Source organism: Lampetra fluviatilis, chromosome 44 (genome assembly GCF_964198595.1).
Source record: "Lampetra fluviatilis chromosome 44, kcLamFluv1.1, whole genome shotgun sequence".
NCBI lineage: Eukaryota > Metazoa > Chordata > Hyperoartia > Petromyzontiformes > Petromyzontidae > Lampetra > Lampetra fluviatilis.
Window position 1 is genome coordinate 3,877,300 of NC_136318.1, and position 21,215 is coordinate 3,898,514.

General features: G+C 55.1%; 2 protein-coding genes across 2 annotated transcripts; both read right to left on the bottom strand.

The window, feature by feature from the left end:
- Positions 1-666: 666 nt before the first annotated feature.
- On the bottom strand, positions 667-7,317 carry BYSL (bystin like). Its single transcript, XM_078876507.1, has 7 exons — positions 6,714-7,317; positions 5,074-5,272; positions 3,725-3,863; positions 2,796-2,929; positions 1,793-1,953; positions 1,574-1,676; positions 667-1,072 (listed from the first exon to the last, which is right to left on the bottom strand). The coding sequence occupies exons 1-7, from the start codon at positions 6,991-6,993 to the stop codon at positions 703-705; spliced, it is 1,386 nt and encodes a 461-aa protein (XP_078732633.1). The 5' UTR covers positions 6,994-7,317; the 3' UTR covers positions 667-702.
- On the bottom strand, positions 7,231-20,713 carry LOC144947146 (histidine ammonia-lyase-like). Its single transcript, XM_078876342.1, is given in 22 exon segments — positions 7,231-7,402; positions 9,893-10,005; positions 10,122-10,191; positions 10,322-10,430; positions 11,563-11,614; positions 11,617-11,705; positions 11,868-12,033; positions 12,224-12,289; positions 13,199-13,279; positions 13,496-13,554; positions 13,765-13,854; positions 14,409-14,556; positions 15,247-15,294; positions 16,956-17,095; positions 17,781-17,906; positions 18,038-18,075; positions 18,357-18,423; positions 18,593-18,665; positions 18,932-19,006; positions 19,559-19,586; positions 20,001-20,064; positions 20,405-20,713. Coding segments are annotated over 22 exon segments (2,115 nt in total). The 5' UTR covers positions 20,646-20,713.
- Between the last annotated feature and the right edge of the window lie 502 nt (positions 20,714-21,215).

The window sequence follows — 21,215 nt, forward strand, 5'->3', positions numbered from 1 at the left end:
TGGGCTGCACTGCTTCTGCCATTCCCCTAAAGCCCAGGTTGAATAGCTGTGCGCTGCAGAACTGATCAACACAGAACCCTCACACATCCCACACACGAGATTCGCGCACGCGTCCTGCTTGCTGGAAGAATGCCGTCTAAACAAGTGTGGACTCATCGCCTTCTGTAGGGGATGGCGAAACGACCCTGTGGCACACCTTTAAAGGCTCTGGTAATTATTGCCCACTGGATACAGACCAGGTAAATACATTCAATAAAATGCAGATTCAGAAATAAGTTAAAAGTAAAGTTCTGATTCAGATGACGTTTTAATTCCAAGTATCTGTACACAACAAATAAAAGCATACGTTTGAAGGTGGAGTGTCACTGCTTCCCCCTCCATAGTCACCAGCAGGTCTCCCGCCCCCCTCTAACTGCTGCCTGTGTGTCGCTGTGGCCCAGAGGTCGCAATCGGGTACTCGATACCTGTACCCTACACGATACCCGGCTACCCGTACCCGGTCGGGTATCGGGTAGGGTACACGGGTAGGGTACGGGTACCCGTTTGCGACCCTGGTGCGGCCTGGTACGGGTAAGGAATCAAAACCCGTTTGCGACCTCTGCTGTGGCCTCAGCATCACCGTCACCCCAGTCACTGTCAGCCCCCTCCCCCCGCCAATGTTGTCACTGTCACTGCCCCCCCCCCATCACTGTCACCCGCACATCACTCCAGCATTGCGGTGCCATCTGTCATGGGCGGCAGCTGCATCATCTCCACGTCCCTCGAGGCCGAATGCTGGAGCTCACGCCGCACCTCGCCCGTCACGGCGGGGTGGCCGTGCACCTTGATGAGCTCCAGCAGCGCCTCCTTCTGCTCGGAGGAGAGGTCCTCCTTGTAGCGCTGCGTCAGCACCAGCAGAGCCTGGTGCCACAGCACGGGCAGCGTGCGCCGGTCGGCGCGGAAGCGCAGGAAGTGGCACACGAGGGCGTCCAGCACGCGGTACGGCAGCGCGTACTTCTTGTCGAGGAACAGGCGCAGGAAGACGCTGTTGGCGCCGCTGTACTCCATCTCGGCGATTTTCAGCAGTGCGGCGCTGCACACGCGCAAAGACGATGGCACAGATTCGGCGAGCGGCCTACAAAAAAGCTGGTGGGGCAGGTCGCTGTTAGAGGGCACCTAGGAATGTTGGCACGGCGCACGAGTACTATATTCTGATTTCCTCCCACGGGTATACAACATCTCAATACAGCACCACCGAGCTTGAGAGGTTGTCTCCCTTCCCGCGCTCTTAATAATAATAATAATTTAAACGTATAAAGAGCCCTTAGAACAATCGTGACTCACTTTTCTGATTCCCCGCGCCTCGGTGTGGAAATCAACCGAGTTACAGCGGTGGCTGGCTTGAGACGCAGCAGTTTGCATGACCGCCACTTAGAGTCGTCAATGGTCATGGGGTACATCTTTTTGACTTTACCGAAAGAACCAAGAAGATGAATCCCTGCAGTCACGAAAGCTTTAAATCGAAAGTCATGGGGTAGTCTGCCGAGGTGGTGGTGGCGGCGGCGATGAGGCGTGAGAGGGTGCGGGTGGGCACCTGGAGTGCAGCACGGGGATGGAGGACTTGGAGAGGATGCTGCCCACGATGATGGCCTCTCTGAGGGTGCAGGTGCCCGACTCGCACAGAGGGAGCAGAATCCCTGCAGCGACGGGAGAGAGAGGAGCGGACAAATCAAGCACCGTGCTTGCGCCACACCGGCTCGCCGCGTGCGTTGTTGCCACCGCACCAGCCGAGTGCCGTGTGCAAGCGCCTCACCTTTGAACCAGGCCCCAGGCTTGAACAGGGCCTTCTTGAGCGCCATGTAGAGGTGGAAGTTGAGGCGCTTGTATTCGGCGATGTCATCGCGCACGCGCGGCAGCAGCACGAGGTTGAAGAAGCGCTGTGCCATCCGCTCCTTCAAGTTCGACGTGAAGATCCTGCGGCACAAACCCCCACACTCTGTCACAACAAACACCTGCACAAGCCAGCCACACCTCCACCGACTCCGTCCTTCAGAGCTGCTCCCTCCCTGCTAAAGTGAGCACTGTGTCAATGGTGCTCATCTCGTGTTCGTTTAAAGCCCTGAGCCACTGGGGGAAATAACACATTCTTATGGCAGGGGCAAAGTCAATTTATAGAATAACCATTGTTAACTTCGCAACGAGATAAAAAAAAAATAACCACGTTACAGAAGAACTTGAAAACTATTTCGGTTAAACAGATTTTACCGTTACAAAAGTTGCCTCGACCAAATTCCTTTTAAAACCGTTACTTCCGTTCTGTTGTACACACCATGCGCTTCAGAAGCCAACATCTTATAGCGTTTACCCAATGGCTCCCAAGCTTGGTAGCCTCTCCCAGGTGGATCCAAGCCTTGGTAGCCTCTCCTAAACGGATCCCAGCCCTCGTAGTCTCTAACCAGGTGTCTGCCAGCCCTGGCAGTCTCTACCAGGTGGCTCCCAGCCCTCGTAGTCTCTACCCAGTGACTCCCAGCCATGGTAGTCTCTACCAGGTAGCTCCCAGCCCTCGTAGTCTCTACCCAGTGACTCCCAGCCATGGTAGTCTCTACCAGGTGGCTCCCAGCCCTCGTAGTCTCTACCCAGTGAATCCCAGCCATGGTAGTCTCTACCAGGTGGCTCCCAGCCCTCGTAGTCTCTACCCAGTGACTCCCAGCCATGGTAGTCTCTACCAGGTGGCTCCCAGCCCAGGTAGTCTCTACCCAGTAGCTCCCAGCCCTGGTAGTCTCTACCAGGTGACTCCCAGCCCTGGTAGTCCCTACCTGGTGGCCTGGTAGACTGCCGCTGCCGACCAACTCTCGGGCTCCGTGACGTACAGAATCTGCTCCCAGTTTGAGAGCGCCGGGATGATTTTGAAGGCCTTGGGAAGCTTCCCACTTCTGTATTTTGTTAAGATCTGCAAAGGCAAATTTGGAAACAAAACGACTGTCACAAACGTGGCAAGCTGCACCGACGTGTTACTGTCGCGCACTTGAGAGCGGGCGTGCGGAGGAGCGCGGCGCGAGTTCCCGTGACCTCTCTTCTCTCACGTCCCATTGACCCTGTCGGCTCCAGTCTCATTCCCTCTTATGGCCTAAACATCCGCGTCTAGTTTGGACGTTTCGTAAATGATTGATTCTTCAACATGCGATTCGATGCAGGTATTCCCATCGAAACAATGTCAATCGATGAACTGTTAAATTCCATCTTCTTACCGCTGCCAAATACTCGCACATGGCATACAAGTGCGCCCTGATGACCCGTTGTCACGGTTGCAATAGGTCATCAGGATGCACAGGCTTTCATCTTCTTGGTTCTTTCGGTAAAGTCACGTAGAAGGGAAATAATAAAATAATAAAAATAAAACATTATAAAATAATTCTCACGACGTTTCGGCCACAACGCAAGCAGCCGTCCTGAGGTGAAGAACAGGTCTGTCGGGGAGACAGCGTCTGAATGAGAGATCTGCAAAGGCAAATTCAGACGCTGTCTCCCCGACAGACCTGGTCTTCACCTGAGGACGGCTGCTTGCGTTGTGGCCGAAACGTCGTGAGAATTATTTTATATTTTATTTTTATTATTTTATTATTTCCCTTCTACGTGACTTTACCGAAAGAACCAAGAAGATGAATCCCTGCAGTCACGAAAGCTTTAAATCGAAAGATGCACAGGCTGGCGACCTCGGCCGCTCCTCTCCCGCTGTCTCTCTAACCTCGCGCACGCCTTTGTAGACTTCGAGCACTCGTGGGTCCAGCGCCGGCATGGGTCGCCCCGTGGCCTCCGACAGCGCCGACGCCACCTCCGTCTGCTTCTCCGTGATCTTCTCCATGATGATGTCCGCCAGCGTCTGCCTGCCCGGACGCACGGACGGACACGCGCGTTAACATGTACGCGCGTTAACATGTACGCGCGCACACAAACGTGCATACACACCAACACATGGCACACAAAGACCTTCCGCATAGCGTTAACAGACTGTTGGGGCAAGTACTGTTAGCGAGCACTCGTGAACATCAGTACCGCACACAAGGGGGTGAGTGGCCAGCACCACACCAGGCTGCCTTTATCTGACCTGTTGCAATGTTTCAACACTGCACCCGGTACTCATTTGAGGCCAAGTCGACCTAGGGGAGGCCCAGGATTGGTTCAGATAATCGTCACTGGTGTTGGCCAAGAAAGGGAATCAAACTCGGATCGCCGGGTTCATAGCGCTGCCACTGCCCACATGCGCGTGCATGTGCAAGCTTGCGTGCGCGCGCGTGCGTGTACATTCCCACACACACGCACACACGAACATATCCACACTAATAAACTACGGCCTCATTACACGGCAACTCATATATTTAGAATTTCTTGATCTAAATTCGCTATGCGTTACGTTAAATTCGCATTCATGGAACTTTTTAATCTGTGCATTTCACGGTACTCAAGGTGGTGTGCGTGATGCGTTACTCACACTGTACTAGTTTCCTACACTCTCCACGCTGGGGCTTTGTGTTCTGGTAAGTGCTGTACTGTATTTTATTTTTCGACTTGAGTATTATTATATAGAATTTTCAGTTTCCCATTAAATATGCACGATAAAAGTGTTTGCTGCATTAAGTGTGTTTTTAATAATTATTATTTCTTAAGGCCGTATTTATTTCCCCCGAAGGAACGCATCTCCGATGCTATGATTTAAGTCAATGGGATAAGGGTTAGACATACGACGGAATTTTGCTCTGCGGCCAACTTTTCAAGAACATAACAATTCTGTATGTCGAGAGATGCCCGTAGAGCGGTCTATCAATTCACACACACACACACCGACCTTTGGCGCATGTTCCCCGCACCTCCAATTCCCCCGCACCTCCGATTAGGACGGTCGGCTCCGCACAGCGCGCGAAATAAGTTCAACATACATACATACGGGCACACAAACGTCTACTGCCTTGCGCACAAACCCAGAGATGTGCCACGTGCAATAGACAGGGCGCCCCACGTACACATGCACGAACCACAGCGCGGCACCGTCCACCCAACACCGCCGTGTGGCCTCCAGACAGAGCCTCTGGCTCTTACCTGGCTGGCGGGTTCTTGTTCATGAACATCTCGATGGCGCGCTCATCTTCGGCGTCCACCTCCACGCACTCGTACGGGTGCCCGCCTGTGCCGCGCGCGAGGGCCGCGCTCTGGGACAACGAGGGCCACTCCTCGTCCGCCTCCTCCTCCTGCTCCTCGTCGTCCGACGATCCAGAGCCCCCATCCCGCACGGCCGCACCTGTAACACCAACGGGGGGGGGAAGGGGAAACGTGCAGCCTGAGGCCCAGGGCTCTTGCCACGAGTGGTCGTGCACAGCGGCCCGCGCCTGCACAGCGGCCCGCGCCTGCACTCCTACTGACGTTAAGAGCAGGGCCCATAGATTGCACACACAGGGGCCTACGGGGTACACACACAGGGGCCTACGAGGTAGACACACAGGGCCTACGGGGTAGACACACACAGGAGCCTACGGGGTGTAGACACACAGGGCCTACGGGGTACACACACGGCCTACGGAGTACACACACACAGGGGCCTACGAGGTACACACACAGGGCCTACGGGGTACAAACACAGGGCCTACGGGGTAGACAAACACAGGGCCTACAGGGTACACACACAGGGCCTACGGGGTACAAACACAGGGCCTACGGGGTAGACACACACAGGGCCTACGGGGTAGACACACAGGGGCCTACGAGGTACACACACAGGGGCCTACGGGGTACACACACACAGGGGCCTACTGAGTAGACACACACACAGGGCCTACGGGGTAGACACACACAGGGCCTACGGGGTAGACACACAGGGGCCTACGGGGTAGACACACACAGGGGCCTACGGGGTAGACACACAGAGGCCTACGGGGTAGACACACAGGGCCTACGGGGTAGACACACAGGGCCTACGGGGTAGACACACACAGGGGCATACGGGGTACACACACAGGGGCCTACGGGGTAGACACACAGGGCCTACGGGGTAGACACACAGGGCCTACGGGGTAGACACGCAGGGGGCCTACGGAGTCCATGGTACCCGTGGAGTACACTCACAGTCCCTAGAGTTGACACACGCGTGTGTCAGTCGGGTGGACATGGGTGGAGGAATCATCGAGCCACGGTCACGTGAACTGCAGCCGCGGTTAGCGATAGTCGAGTTACAAGGCGCTGAGCGAGCGAGGGGCTGCAGTTGTTCTCTGATGTTTGCACAGCGTTTGGTGTGCGGTGCTTTTTTCTGGAAGATTTTGCTGCTTTTCCTGGATTTTTCTGTTAGCGCAAAGTCACATTAACAAGTTTTTATTTTTTGTTTTATGCGGTTGCACCCGATTCAAGAGCCGAATGGCTCACAGGGCTGTGCCTAATGAATGAAACTGAAAAACTCTGGTCCGACACTGGTGAGACGAGGCCATGGAGAAGGCTGTCGCCTCTGGTGTAGAGGCCAATCCGTGTCAAAGACAATGCCATGCGCTATCAGAGCGCGTCTGTGAGCACGTCTGGCCACACGTACTGTGTGTGGTTGATGCAGCACTCGATCTACAGCTGTACAGCATTTAGTGCTTGAACATCTTATAATAACACCCGTGTCCTTGCCAGAAAGGGCAACACACATTATAATTACTTGTAATAATCAAGCGAGAGCCTGGCTCACGACTCGCCCCCGACTGTGCACCCACCGAGCCGCGTGATCTTGGCGGAGGAGCGGCGTCCCACGCGCGCTCCCTCCTGCCCCGTCTCCCCTTCCTCCCCCTGCTGCTCCTCTTCCTCCTCCTCCTGCTGCTCCCTCGCCTGCTGCAGGATCTTGGCCGTCAGCGCGTCGTCGACGAACGCGTCCTCGGGCCTCGCTCGCTCGGGCCGCGGGGCCCGCGGGGCCCGGGGCGCCGAGCGGCTCATCGCGATCTGGTCGGCCAGGCCCAGAGTTCGGCCCGTGTCACGGGCGCGCTTCTCCTTGGGCATGGCTCACGCGTGGAGGGAGGCCGCTTGCTTGCTGGTGCTGATGAGTATGGGGGTGGTGCTGGCGAGCGCTGATGTCGGCTGCCGCTGCTGCTAGTAACGCGCTAAACCCGCACGGCACTCACAGGCGAGTGTGAGTGCGCTCGGGAGCCGTGTCTATACCGCGGAGTAATCAAGGGCAGCACTCGGCAGAGAAGCTTCGAGGCGTAATCCGTGGCTCTCACCCCCCCCCGCCGCCCGCTACTTCGGGAGTCGTCGGCGAGACTCGAAACCGCGTGTCGCCCGGCGGCTCTCCCCGACACGTGGTGCTCGCGCTGCTCGCGCCTCGCCGTCGCCACTTCCGGGAGGTGACGTCAACTTCCGGAAGAGCGCGGGCGGGGGATGCGGTGACGACTTCCGTGGAGGAGAACTTCTGGTGGGAGGGGGTTGGGGAGGGGGTTGGGTGGGGGGGGTTGAGTGTGGGGGAGTGGGTGGGTTGGGGGGAGGGAGTGGGTTGGGGGGAGGGAGTGGGTTGGGTGGGAGGGGGTTGGGTGGGTGGGGGGGAGTGGGTTCGGTGGGGGGGTTTGAGTATGGGGGAGTGGGTGGGTCGGGGGGAGGGAGTGGGTTGGGTGGGTGGGAGGGGGTTGGGTGGGTGGGGGGGAGTGGGTTCGGTGGGGGGGTTGAGTGTGGGGGAGTGGGTGGGTCGGGGGGAGGGAGTGGGTTGGGTGGGGGGCCAGCAGTGTCACGTGGACCGTCTCGAGTGAAATCCCAGGTGACGGTGTCTCTCGTGACTTGAAGCTTTCGTGACTGCAAGAATTCATACTCTTAGGTTTTTTTCGGTAAAGTCACGTAGGTACTTGCATTAGTAGGTTGCATGTCTTTGTATTGACGGGCTGGATGTCCTTCTCGCTCAGTCACCGATGCTGCGGCATACGAAGCTCGTGCATTGACATGTTAATGTATCACAATACAATAGCCACTTCCACAGCCTCAGGGAGACTATCTCTAGCACCGCCCTCTTACCCTGAAGCTGCACCCATCTCAGGCCTATATAAGACATTGTTTCAGTAGCTTTCTCTCACCTGAACACGGTCACTTGTGTCGCGATTGAAACGTCGTGATCTATTAATTTTCTATCTACGTGACTGACTTTACCGAAAAAACCAAAGAGTATAAGAATAACATAAACAAAAAACTACGACGTTTCGATCGATCATCTCTATTCTGATGGCGACCTGATGACGACCGATGATTGCTCAGTTTGTACCCATCTCCTCGGTTGAAATTGTGTCCACTGTGTTTATATATCTGGATGGCTTCATGGACAAATCTTTGATGGTAGCCCGAAGGTTTGCGGAGTACCTTGGTCTCGGAAAAAACAATATCATTAAGCTTTTGCATCCTTAAAAATTGGTCGATTCCCGTTTAATCGAGCATTGGCTTGTTCAAAATGTCGATTCCTGTTCCAGTATTCCTTATACGGGCAAAGCCACGCCCGAAGACTCCGTATATTGGCCTAAAAAATTAACATTTAACATTCATTCTGTCGCGGATTCATTGTATCCTGTCACAGCGCCACCAGCTCGACCACGTGTCACCGCCCAATGTGACGTTACAACGTCACGTGATATTCGAGGTGACAACGCACGGTCATGTGACGTGATATGGCACGAGGCATCTTTTGTGAATGACACCTGGAATGACACCGAGAGCTCCACAGACTTTATTGGACGTCAATCAGCTTGAAAATTAGCGTACACACGTTCGTGCTTCAATCAAAAATAATCTCACATAATATACTGTGTTCTCAAAAATCATATATCTGTGGAAGCGGAGCATGTGTGCTGCTGTGCGCTGTGAGAGGAGAGGGTGAGTGGCCGTGTGTGTTCTGTGAGTGGTGTGTACCGGTGTACATGTAGTCTCATCAGCTATTCTAAGCTAAGCAAAGTTGAGCCTGGCTAGTAAATGTATGTATGGGAGACTGTCTTGGAATACCAGGTGTTGTAGGCTGATGCATCGAGGGCCCCAGGAGATGGTAGTACAGTACAACAATGCATTTAATCGGTTTAACACTTAGGCTTTCACGACCAATATCATCTATATTATTATGCATTTAATCTGTGAATGGAGCTGTGTCAGCTGCTTGCATGCGTGGGTTTTCTCCAGGAGACTCTGATTTACTCCTACATGAAGCCAAACACTCGTGAATGGGGTTTGGCCAAAGATCCCAATGTAGTAAGACCTTCCTGCAAAAAAAGTCTTGAGACTCGGTGAGGCTTTGCTGGATTAACACGGGAATTATTACTCCAGTTAGAATTACTTTAGCCGGCTAGGTTTCGTTTCATGGGGTATGAAATTTATTTTGGGAGGCGAATTTCAGCCCGGTCCAGACCTCCCTCGCGTTCTCGCGTGAATCCCGGAAGGAATCAGAAAATGGGACAAATTCATGGCCTACGTAGAATTGTGTTAAACGGTTCAGCACTCCGGTCCCTGGACCCTAAGCAGCGGGCATATGAGCTCAGATGTCTGAAACGGATGGTGGGAATTAAGTGGCGAGACGGGAGAAGTCCAGAAGAGAACTTGGCAAAAACGACCGCTCTGGGTGGGATGTGTGCAGGATAGGGGAGGGCCGAATACTGAAACGGGTATTGGAAGGGTCTTCAGGAGTCCGGCGACGAGGGTAAGGTCTAAGACCAGATGGTTACATACGGATTCTGCTAAGGCGGAGGATTCTGGGTTTCTGCGAGGCTGTGGCTCTCTGAATAAGTCTAGTGCCTCGAACAGCAGATATTGTTCGGGTGGTTTTTTGAGGTTTTGAGTCTACTGTGCAGCAGCCGGCAGAGGGTATACAGTGATGTCATTGATGGCTTTGGCCAGGATGACGCCTTCGTCTTGATCTCGAGTTTAAATTATGCTGGCACACGGCGCGCGCAAAGAGGGCGAGCTGAGCGAGCACGCTGTCGGCGAATCCGGCCTCGACTCGGGCAGGTCCTTGAGCCGGTAGCAGTTGATGTACGGCTCGGCCACCTGCCACACCTGCAAGGGGCACACAGACGGCGCGCGCCGGAGCGTGTGAGCGCCTTGCGCGCGCGCCGTCTTCAAGGAAGACGAGAGGACCTGACAGAGCCCCTCTGTTGATGCGCTGCTCCTACCGTCTCCTCCACGAGCATCCGGTGCACGGCCTCTATGTCCGGAGCCATGAAGCGGTCCTTTATCCAGGGCCTGCAACGCACACGCACACACGTCCAGTCGCACACACTGCACAACAACAACCACCGTGGCAGCGACGACACCGCAGCGCTTGCGTGGGGGTGGGACACGCAGCCGCTGCCGTGCGCGGCCTCTCTCGTACCTGACGCTGCTGCGGACCAGGTCGTAGACTTTCTCCAGGGGGGTGGTCGTGCGCAGAGGCCGCAGGAACTCGATGCCCTGGCACGCGGCCAGCAGCTCGATGGCCAACACTGGCAGAGACACGTGGCACATGGCTACGTGAGCGGGACGTGACACTGTGTGTGTGTCTACACAGTGTGTGTACACAGTGTGTGTGTGTACACTATGTGTGTATACACAGTGTGTGTGTACACTATGTGTGTATACAGTGTGTGTGTGTGTACACTATGCGTGTATACACGGTGTGTGTGTGTGTGTTTACACAGTGTGTATACACAGTGTGTGTGTACACTATGCGTGTGTAATAAAAGACTCCGTCAGGCACTGCTGGTCTCCGTTGGTCTTTTATTTAGGTTCTTTCTCCGCACCCCGCTGGTCTCCTCCGCAGACCAGCGTCGTCTCGCGCGCGCCCCGCACGCGCTCCCTCGTCAGCTCCTCCACTCTTCCTCACACCCCGCTGGTCCTGATAAGGGACCAGCGTCTCCTCTCGCGTGCCGCGCACGTTCCTCCGTTAGCTCCTCCACTCCCACACTCCTCACACCGCAGGCCGACGGCGTGCTGAGGTCCTTTGGCCACGTGGCCGATGGCGCGGATCTCCTCTCACCACCCAACGTGGCTCAGCCTCTTAACTTCCCCAACTGCCCCGATCTCTTCCGGGCTCCCACTTATATCCTCTCCACCCCACGTGACCCTGACTCCTCCCCTTCCAGATCGTTAGATCTGGCCTTCCCATACTGCCCTGCTGGCTCCGCCCCCATTCACCTCGCCTCCCATTGGAGCCGAGGTGAACGGTGGCCCCTCCCACACGCCCCGCAGACCAGGCTCCGCCCCCCAATACCCCGGGCCATGTGATTGGGCCAGAGCCCAGCAACAACCCCATTTACGCTCGCATTACACGTGTATACACGGTGTGTGTGTGTACACTACGCGTGTGTACACGGTGTGTGTGTGCACTATGCGTGTGTACACGGTGTGTGTGTAGGTACACTATGTGTGTGTACACGGTGTGTGTGTGTGTACACTATGCGTGTGCACACAGTGTGTGTGTGCACTATGCGTGTGTATACACGGTGTGTGTGTGTGTACACTATGCGTGTGTACACGGTGTGTGTGTGCACTCTATGCGTGTGTACACGGTGTGTGTGTGTGTACACTATGCGTGTGGACACGGTGTGTGTGTGCACGCTGCACAGTGCTTCACACCCTGCTCCACGTGCTCAATGACACGCAGGGCCTTGCGCGCCGCCCAGCCGCCCAGCCGCCCATGGACACGTGATCCTCGGTGGCCGCGCTGGTGGAGAGGGAGTCGACGGACGAAGGGTGGCACAGGCACTTGTTCTCCGACACTGCGGGGACCGGAGACACCACGTCCACACATCCCGTACCCCGCGGTCACACGGCACGCACCTTCCGCACGCCGGGTCCGTGCGGGCCGCGCACGGACCCGTCCCCCCCGTCCTAATCTGCGTCCCCGCGTTGGTGGGCGAGAGGCGCGTGGCCCTGCGTACCGAGCGAGGCAGCGGTGCAGTGCGCGACCATGAAGCCCGAGTTGAGGCCTCCTTCGTTGACAAGGAACGCGGGCAGCTCGCTCAGGGACGGGTTGCACAGCCGCTCGATCCTCCGCTCGCTGATAGCCGCCAACTCGTGCACTCCGATCGCCAAGTAGTCCAGCACCTGGCGCAACGGGCCCACCGCACCGTCACACGGGGAAAGGCCAGAGTCAAGCAAAAGGTGACGAGAACCAAAAAATAATTGCTTCAGTTTTATTGAGCTGACGAGAGCTCAAGCTCATGCAACCTACACGCGGGCAGAGAGACGTTGCCCGTCAACTCCCCGCCGTGTGAGAGGAGAGGAGGTGACTGACCTTCGCAGGGTATTCTCCGTGGAAGTTGCCCCCAGAGATGGTCTCACCTCGCTCGTAAAACACCATCTCGCGCTGCTGTCAAGGATCGTGAGGCTGATGTGTGCGTGTGTGTGCGCATGTGTGTGCGTGTGTCACTGGTGTATAGGTGTTGTTGGTGGTGTATTTGTGTCTGTTGCTGGTGTGTATATATATGTGCCTCAATTATTGGAAGTAGTCACCCGCTGTGAGTGGCTGGCTGAAGTGACATCTGTTGAGCAGGTCTGAGACCGGGAAAAGCAGTGGGCAGAGATGATCTCCCAAGCGAACTGCTCAGGGAGGGTGGCATTTGTGTGCAGAGTGCCCGATATGACATCATTATAACAGTCTGTACCACTGGATGGGTTCTGCAAGATGGGAAGGATGCCCTGGTGATCGCCCCTTTAAGAAGGGGGGCTGCACAGACTAACAACCACAGGGGCATCTTCCTCCTAAGTGTGCCGGGAAACGTCCTGGGAAATATTCAACATCCCCTTGCCAGGCACGCTGAGGAGAAGCTTGCAGAGCCCCAATGTGGTTTCAGGAAAGGGCGGTCCTGCCCAGGTGCCACATTTTCTGTCCATCTGCTCACAGGACATACATCTCTGCTTTATTGACCTGGTCAAGGCCTATGATGCCATCAATAGGCCTGGGCTCTGGATTGTTATTTGTGCTTTCGTAGTCCCTGACTTTCTGCTCACAATCATGAAGCACCTTCATGTTGGTGGGCAGGCTCGGGATAAACTAGGTGGCCTGGATTAATCTCAATCAGTCAACCCATGGGACTTGGGATAGTCTCGTAACATCCTGCCAGCGGGCGTTCGACACTTCACGTGGCCTTAAAGTGCACCTGGCCTGGCACAGGCGTCGTGGTGATGTCACCGCCAGTTCGGGGCGAATGGCGGTTGTTGTTGTGGTGCGTGAGCTGATGGTGTCTGCGAGCTGCAGGTGTGTGGATACGGGATTGTCGGTGGCGCTGTTCATCTCCGTCTGGATGACTTTCTGCACAAAGCTGATGGTGTCATTCACGATGCCATGCACCTGGACAACAACACGGGACACAGGGCAGAAGGGGGCAGTGTCATTCACAAGTCACTGCATCCTGCACCCGGCCACAACCAGGTGTGGCTCTGACAAGGAGAGACGGACACGTGTCTCACTCGCACAGAGACAGACACACACGCGTCTCACGCACTCGCTAAGCAAACACACGTGATCGAGTGTGCGGACACAGGCATGGAGGCAAGCGCTGGGCACCTGCGGGCAGCAGCGCAGCGTGTACGCGTCCTGGACCCGGTCACAGAACCTGTGGCTCTCTGTGGGAAGGCACAATCCACGCGTTACTCAGATCACCCGCAGGGGTTTGGGCCGCGTGACTCAAACTTCCGCTGATTTGAGTGCGGCGGCCACGGATGAGACGGTGAGAAAGCGTTTGCGGTGCAGGGATTGGAGGCATGTGGGGTATTGAGTTGGTGTGGTGGTGGTAGTGGTGGAGCAGGGTGTGGGTTGGTGGGGCGTGTGGAGACCGGCGATCTGGGACGGGTGGTGGTCCGAGTTGAGCAGGGAGCGGAAAGCCACCTCCTTCTGCCCCGGGTGAGGACGCAGCTCATGGATGTCTGCCGGAGAGGGCACGCGTTACGCTCGCCGGCCACAGTCGGCCCGACGTCCGTGCGCTACGCGAGATTGGCGCGAGGCTGAGTGGACGACCGATCGCTTTCGCCACTCTTCGCAGAAACAGTGGCAGCCTCTCCATCATCTGGCTGCGGTGGCGAGGTGTTAACCCCCTCGCCAGGGAAACAGGAGGACGTGGGTTCGATCCTGACCCCAATGCCTGCTGTTGTATATTTGGAGTTTGCGTGTCTCTCTCGCCGTGGTCGCGTGGATTTTTCTCCGGGTCCTCCAGTTTTCCCCTCCAAATTTAGAAATTTGCACCAAGAATATTTGGCTGATATAAATGTCCACATGATAGACCGCTAAGTTGAGCTAGCATTTGTGATAGCTCAATAAGGCCGCTTATGAAGAAGAGCTGTATATAGCTCAGTGGGCCTTACCTAGCCAAATAAAAAAACAGTTTTCGTTTCAAATTACCACCGGCAATGGAGATGGCGCCCCGTGTTCACCTGGGAGGTGGCCGCGGCAAACCACGGCCACGTCCTCCCACGGAGCTCACCGCTGTCGAACGCGTTGGTGGTGCCCTTGAGCACCTCCAGGGTGAGCGCCGCGATCACGTCCGCCTGCCGGGCGATGGAGGCCGCCCGCTCCACGGCCTCCGCCCCCAGCGCCGTGATCATCTGGGTCCCGTTGATCAGGGCCAGGCCCTGAAGAGGAGGGAAAAGGTGGGGGGGGCAAGTCAGAGGATGGCGGAACTTCGCTCAGTGACCCGGGGAAAGCAAATCTCGTGCAATAAAAACAGACTCTTGTGTGTTCATTTCTGCGAAATAAATGTTTCGTGGAGGTCGGTCAACGGAGACCTGGGCTCCGAGTACCAAAAGGCTTTCGAGATTCTATAAATTACGCAGGCCAAGATTTGGCACATTTCCAGTTCCCCACAGGATTCATGTAAAGGGACTGCGTACATTTCCGTGAGAATCTACGAGTGGTTAGTACCACGCTTAATACTGCCATGACTCACGTCCAAACACACCATCACAAGTCCAAAGATCCCCTGAACAGCCTGAACAGACTGCCGGGGTAAGTACTGCAAGTGTGCGTATCACACACACACACAGATCAGGCACTTATTTCAGGCTGAGTCGACCTAGGGGAATCCCTGGGCCGGTTTAGATCATCATTACTTGTGCTGGCCGTGAGCAGGAAGCGAACTCGGGTCACCGGATTCGTAGTGCACTGCGCTAACCACTGCGCTACCGCTCCCCACAACACGCATAGAGACACATGAAAGTGAATTTGCTGAGGGGGGGGGGGATGTGACAAGCCATCCCGTGTTGCTGCCTTGTTATACAAGAGTGTCAGGCAGAAAGGCCGCTGTCGTGATGGCATTGCTCTACCTCCTTTGGTTGAATCGACAAAGGAGACAGTCCGTGGGCGCGCAGCACCTGAAAGAGACGCCATCGTCAGTTGCTGCGCCTTCCTTTTTACAATTTTCACGGCGAGTAGATGAAGAAGGTTGCATTGCGTGACGCGCGGCACGCGTGTTGATGCACAACAAACCTGCACGTACGCACATCGAAACGTCGTAGTATGCTATTATTTAATTTATTATTTTATCTTTATACGTGACTTTACCGAAAGAACCAAAGACTTAAGCCATCTTCAGGTCAACGACTAGGCGTGTGTAAATATAACGTCATGGAACCTATTTTTGTTGTTGCCAGTATGAAAGTGTAATAAAGGTCGTTGAAGCGACTTCTGGAATCCGGTCTTTATTTGTCTTTCATTACAGCACTTCCTTCACGCTGCTGACAGACAGCGTGAGAGGGATAGAGAGAGAGAGAGAGACGTGCGCAGCCACGTGGCAGCCTGGACCCTGCTCTCGCGTGGCCTCTCCCCTTCGTTCGTTCCAGTTCTGACCACGTGTTGTTCGTCTCCACCCCTATTTAATACCCGGGTCACGTGGTACATTTCCACCAATCCTGGTTAGCCTCTATGGAATCTTCCAGACTCCACCGTAGGCTCCCGGGACCACGCCCCTGACTCGTCTCCCCATTGGCTGTGGCTAAAGCCAGCAGAACCAATCCTCTACAAACAGCTGTCACCTTTCCATTACGTCAGGGCCACACCCCTAGGCTTCCCCCCATTGGCTATGGACCAGGACCGGCAGAGCCAATCATCGTGACGAGTTGTGATCCGTCAGCGACCCGGATATAACCTCACATTACAAAAGTATGAAAAATAATAGGTGGTTTTACCCTTTCCGGCAATATAACGGCAGTTGTGTTGAGATGTCTCTACTGGCTACACACACGGTCGATCACTCGGCGTGGTCCCACCGCCCTCACTCGGCTACGCCGCTGGCTGGCGGCGTGACAATGACGGCGACGGAAACCACGCAGGAGATCTTCCACGTGGCCGGACGACGGAGAGAGATGTCGGCGAGCAGCGACGCAGCCAGGACCCAGGACCCCACACATGAGCCCCGAGCCCCGGGTCCGCTCCCCCTGATATCCCCCCAGGCGTGGCTAGGCCCCGCCTCCGGCCATGCCCTCTCGTGGAACCTCTGAGCAGGTTCCCGGAGCATCTCGGCAAACCCCACCAACTACCTTCGCCCCAGATACCCCTGCCTCTCCGATTGGATGTCGTCTTGACCGTGCCTGTACCCGTGCTTCCCTTTCCCAGCCAGTAGGTGTCATCATGTCATTACACAAGGATTAACCACACATGGTACTTGTGGTGAACATGCAAACAAACATGATCTGATAATATGATGATGCATTGTCTTTGAAACTGATTGGCCTACACCACAGACAGCAGCAGCCTTCTTTAGGGCCTCGTCTCCCAGAGAACTACGCCAAAAGGCGAACAGCACAAGGACAATGCACGCATCGGAGCACTTATAGCCCGCGGTAAGCAGCAGCTATATCATGGGATACCTTTTTGTGCAAGGAAACAACCACATCCACTTGTGGTGACCGTGAAAAAAACCATGTTCTATTAATATACACATTGTCGTTGAGACTGGTGTATGCGCGCGTGTGCGTGCGTGTGCATGCGTGTGTGTGCGCGTGCGTGTGCATGTGCGTGTTCTCGCGTGCCGTACGTATTTCGCATCCGCCCAACTGCTCTTGGGCGACCACATCTTCCCCTCCCCCATGAGGCCGAGCGCCAGGTGCGCCAGGGGGGCCAGGTCCCCGCTCGCCCCCACCGTGCCCTTCTCCGGCACGTAGGGCAGACACGACGCTGCACGCGCACACGCACGCACACACTCGTGACGCGAGGTGCTGACACTCTCGGCTCGTCTGTGAAAGATGTGACGCTCGAGGCCGTGATACTGGAGATCGTGAATCTAGAGATCGTGATTCTGGAGATGTTGATGCTGGAGATCGTGATTTATAGAGATTGTGACGCGGGAGATCGTGGTGCTAGAGATCGTGATTCTAGAGATCGTGGTGCTGGAGATGTTGATGCTGGAGATCGTGATTTATAGAGATTGTGACGCGGGAGATCGTGGTGCTAGAGATCGTGATTCTAGAGATTGTGGTGCTGGAGATGTTGATGCTGGAGATCGTGATTCAAGAGATCGTGATGTTGAGATGTTGATGCTAGAGATCGTGATTCTGGAGATCAAGATTTTAGAGATCGTGATTCAAGAGATTGTGATGCTGAGATGTTGATGCTGGAGATCGTGATTCTAGAGATCGTGATGCTGAGATGTTGATGCTTGAGATGGTGACGCTGGAGATCGCGATTCTAGATCACGATTATAGAGATGATGATTCTAGAGATCGTGATTCTAGAGATCGTGATGCTGAGATGTTGATGCTGGAGATGGTGACACTGGAGATCGTGATCCTAGAGATCGTGATGCTGGAGATGTCGATGCTGAAGGTCGCGATGCTGGAGACAGCTCGGGGCACGGCCTCACCGTTGAATGCGCTGATCATGCGGCTGATGGATTCTGGGGAGATGCCGCTGTAGCCCTTGGCCAGGACGTTGATGCGCAGTGCGAGCAGCATGCGGGTCCGCTCCGGCAGGAGGGGCTTCCCCACGCCTGCACCACCGCACCGCGACAGACACGCGGCGTCACGCGCCCAGTTCACGTGTGGCTGATCCCACGCACGTGTGTGTGTGTGTGCTGCCAAGTCGGTGCCCTACATCGGGCAGACGACCCCGGCTCCTTACCCGCAGCAGAGGAGCGGATGACGTTTTCCTGCAGCTCCCTGCAAAGGCAGATGAACGACATCAGCACGTGGGGTCGGCAGGGTGTGCTTCTGTGCTGTGGCGTGCTGTATTTGTGTTGCGATGATGGGTGACGCTGTGCGTGGTGTGTGCTTCTGTGTGGTAGTAGTGGGGTGATGTTGTGTGGTAGTAGTGGTGTGGTGCTGTGTGGTGTGGTGCTGTGTGGTGATGGTGGTGCTATGTGGTGGTGTGGTGCTGTGTGGTTGTAGTGGTGTGCTTCTGTGTGGTAGTAGTGGTGTGATGCTGCGTGATGCTTGCTCACTTGAGCTTGTTGCTTGGGATGACCGTGCGGGCGAACTTGCCAAATCCCGTCGTGATCCCGTAAACCACTGTGGCGCACACACGGGTGCAGGTGTGACACGGTGACACTTCACACGTGTTCAGTGCAGGTGTGACACTGTGACACTTTAAACGTGCTCAGTGTAACCTTGACAAACTGCGGCACGACCGTGTTCAGCGTGACCTTTGGTGTGACCTTTGGTGTGACCTTGGGCTGACCTTTGTTCTCCTGGATGATGGTCTCCAGCAGCTCGCGCGATTTCCTGATCCTGACCTGGGCCTCCTCCGTGAGCTGAGGAGACACAGGTGCAGCATGAGTGGCCCCACGGCGGAGGGAAGCCTCACAGTGGAGCGGTGCCCCACGGTGGAGCGGTGCCCCACGGTGGAGCTGGGTGAGGCAAGCCCCACGATGGAGCAGGGCTCCACGATGGAGGTGGAGCGATGCCCCACGATGCAGTGGAGCAAGGTGAACCTCACGGTGTCTGCCCGTGTCCTTGTGACCTGCTGACTCATTGGCCTGCAACCCAATGAGCTGGTGACCTGTCCTGTGGGCCTCACCTTGATCTTGAAGTGGCTTTTGCCGAGACGCAGCAGCTCCCGAGTGCTCAAACTGTTGCCATCCAAGCTCAGAAACTGCACAGCGAGGACACACACACGCACACACGCGGATATACACAACGACAACTTGTATTCATAATGCGACCAGAACGTAATAAGCGTCTCAGCAGAGATAAAAATAGGAGGTGGGAAGCACTCCAGAGGTGAGAAACCATTCATGGGGGTGGGAGGGGGCTCACAAGTGACGCCATCACATCAACCCCTCTATTTAAGGAACGAAACAGGAGGATTTCTCAACAAATCTGGGTGCTGTCCGCCTGATGATGCTAGTTGTAATTACTGGCAAAACGTCGTACTCAGATTGTAAATGTTGTGGCTTTGCTCTCCAAACACCGGTGTGCTGTACTAGTGACGAATTGGCACGTTCTGTTTACGCAATTAATACGCATTTAAGAATTGGGTATGACGCTTCATCAAGCAGTTGCCAAATACGCATCACACACATTATATAGAACATATATAGACATACTTTACACACATGCACAAAGCCAACGCACACCCACATACTTGGCCCTATCCTCCTACAGTGTGGGTTGAGTGTCAGAAGGTGAGTGTGTGTGACGTCACCTCTTCTGGCTCCTTGTAAGTGATGTTCCTGCAACAAGACATTGCGTTGACAAGTTACATTCACCCATCCCAAGTTCTATTCACCCATCCCAAGTTTAATGTATCCATGTGAAATCCCCAGAATTAAACCAGGCTCTTTGGTAGCGTTGATGGCTCAGACCTGTCAGCAATAACTGCAGACACAAAAAATCCCATCACGTTAATTGTATTTGGTTTGTCACTTAATTTTACTAAATTTGCATTATTGAGTTTGATTGCCACGCAGAATCTCTCTCAAATCAACACTGGGACATTGGGAAAGTGTGCACCTGAGTGTGCAACTAAAAGAGGTCACTTGAAGGGATCTCAACAATTCCGTGGTTAAAACCATGGGGGTCGTTCTCTATACCACGCAGTGATGCACTGCTTACTGTGAGTATTCTCAATGAACACGTTATCTCACCAGGGCTGCAGCCTCTCATCCTCCAATCGCGAGAACGTGTCCGACATGGCCTCCCCCTCCAGCACTGCAACATTGGGAGGTAAACATCATCATCGGCCATCTATGGCTCTCGCTCACCTCATCCAGACACCTCACCTCAGTTACACCCTCACCTCATCTCGACCCTCAACTCATCCAAATCTACACCTCGTCCACTCATCTCCCTCTTTCAAACCCTCACCTCATCCTCACTCTCACCTCGCCCAAACAGGCCCTCTCCTCGTCAGCACTTAACATCCCTCTCCACTTCATCAGCTCCCATCCCCTAATCCTTCCTTCCACGCTCACATCTCCCCTCCCTTCCATCTCAGCCCTGCTCGCCTCGATCTCCATCTGCCCCCCTCCTCCTCCGCGTCCATCCTCACCCAGCTCCACGAAGTCGTTGTCCTGCAGCACGTCCTCCAGCAGGTCGTCTTGGTCCAGGAGTCCGAGGCCCTGGCACCTCCTCACGGTGAAGCGAACCTCTGCCAGGGCCCCCAGGCCGCCGTGGTCCGGCTTGTTCTTCACGTGCCGCTTGAGCGCCTCCAGCCCCAGCGAGTAGACCGAGTCCGAGGCGCGGCCCGGGACGGCCAACCACTCACCACGCACCCTCGCCGTGAAACGCATGCTGCTGGTGACCCTCTACACTTTAGACCTCTCCACACTAAACCTCTACACTAGACGTCTCCACACTAGATGTCTCTACACTAGACGTCTCCACACTAGATGTCTCTACACTAGACGTCTCCACACTAGATGTCTCTACACTAGACGTCTCCACACTAGATGTCTCTACACTAGACGTCTCCACACTAGATGTCTCTACACTAGACGTCTCCACACTAGATGTCTCTACACTAGACGTCTCCACACTAGATGTCTCTACACTAGACGTCTCCACACTAGATGTCTCCACACTAGATGTCTCTACACTAGACGTCTCCACACTAGATGTCTCTACACTAGACGTCTCCACACTAGACGTCTCCACACTAGACGTCTCCACACTAGACGTCTCTACACTAGACGTCTCCACACTAGATGTCTCTACACTAGACGTCTCCACACTAGATGTCTCTACACTAGACGTCTCCACACTAGATGTCTCTACACTAGACGTCTCCACACTAGATGTCTCTACACTAGACGTCTCCACACTAGACGTCTCCACACTAGATGTCTCTACACTAGACGTCT

Excerpts from the sequence above, each read along its gene's own strand:
- BYSL (XM_078876507.1), bottom strand. The coding sequence starts at position 6,993 with ATGCCCAAGGAGAAGCGCGCCCGTGACACGGGCCGAACTCTGGGCCTG. Across the intron at positions 2,930-3,724 it reads TCTACAAAGGCGTGCGCGAG|ATCTTAACAAAATACAGAAG; the intron begins GTTAGAGAGACA and ends TTGCCTTTGCAG. Across the intron at positions 1,073-1,573 it reads ATCCCCGTGCTGCACTCCAG|CGCCGCACTGCTGAAAATCG; the intron begins GTGCCCACCCGC and ends GCGCGTGTGCAG.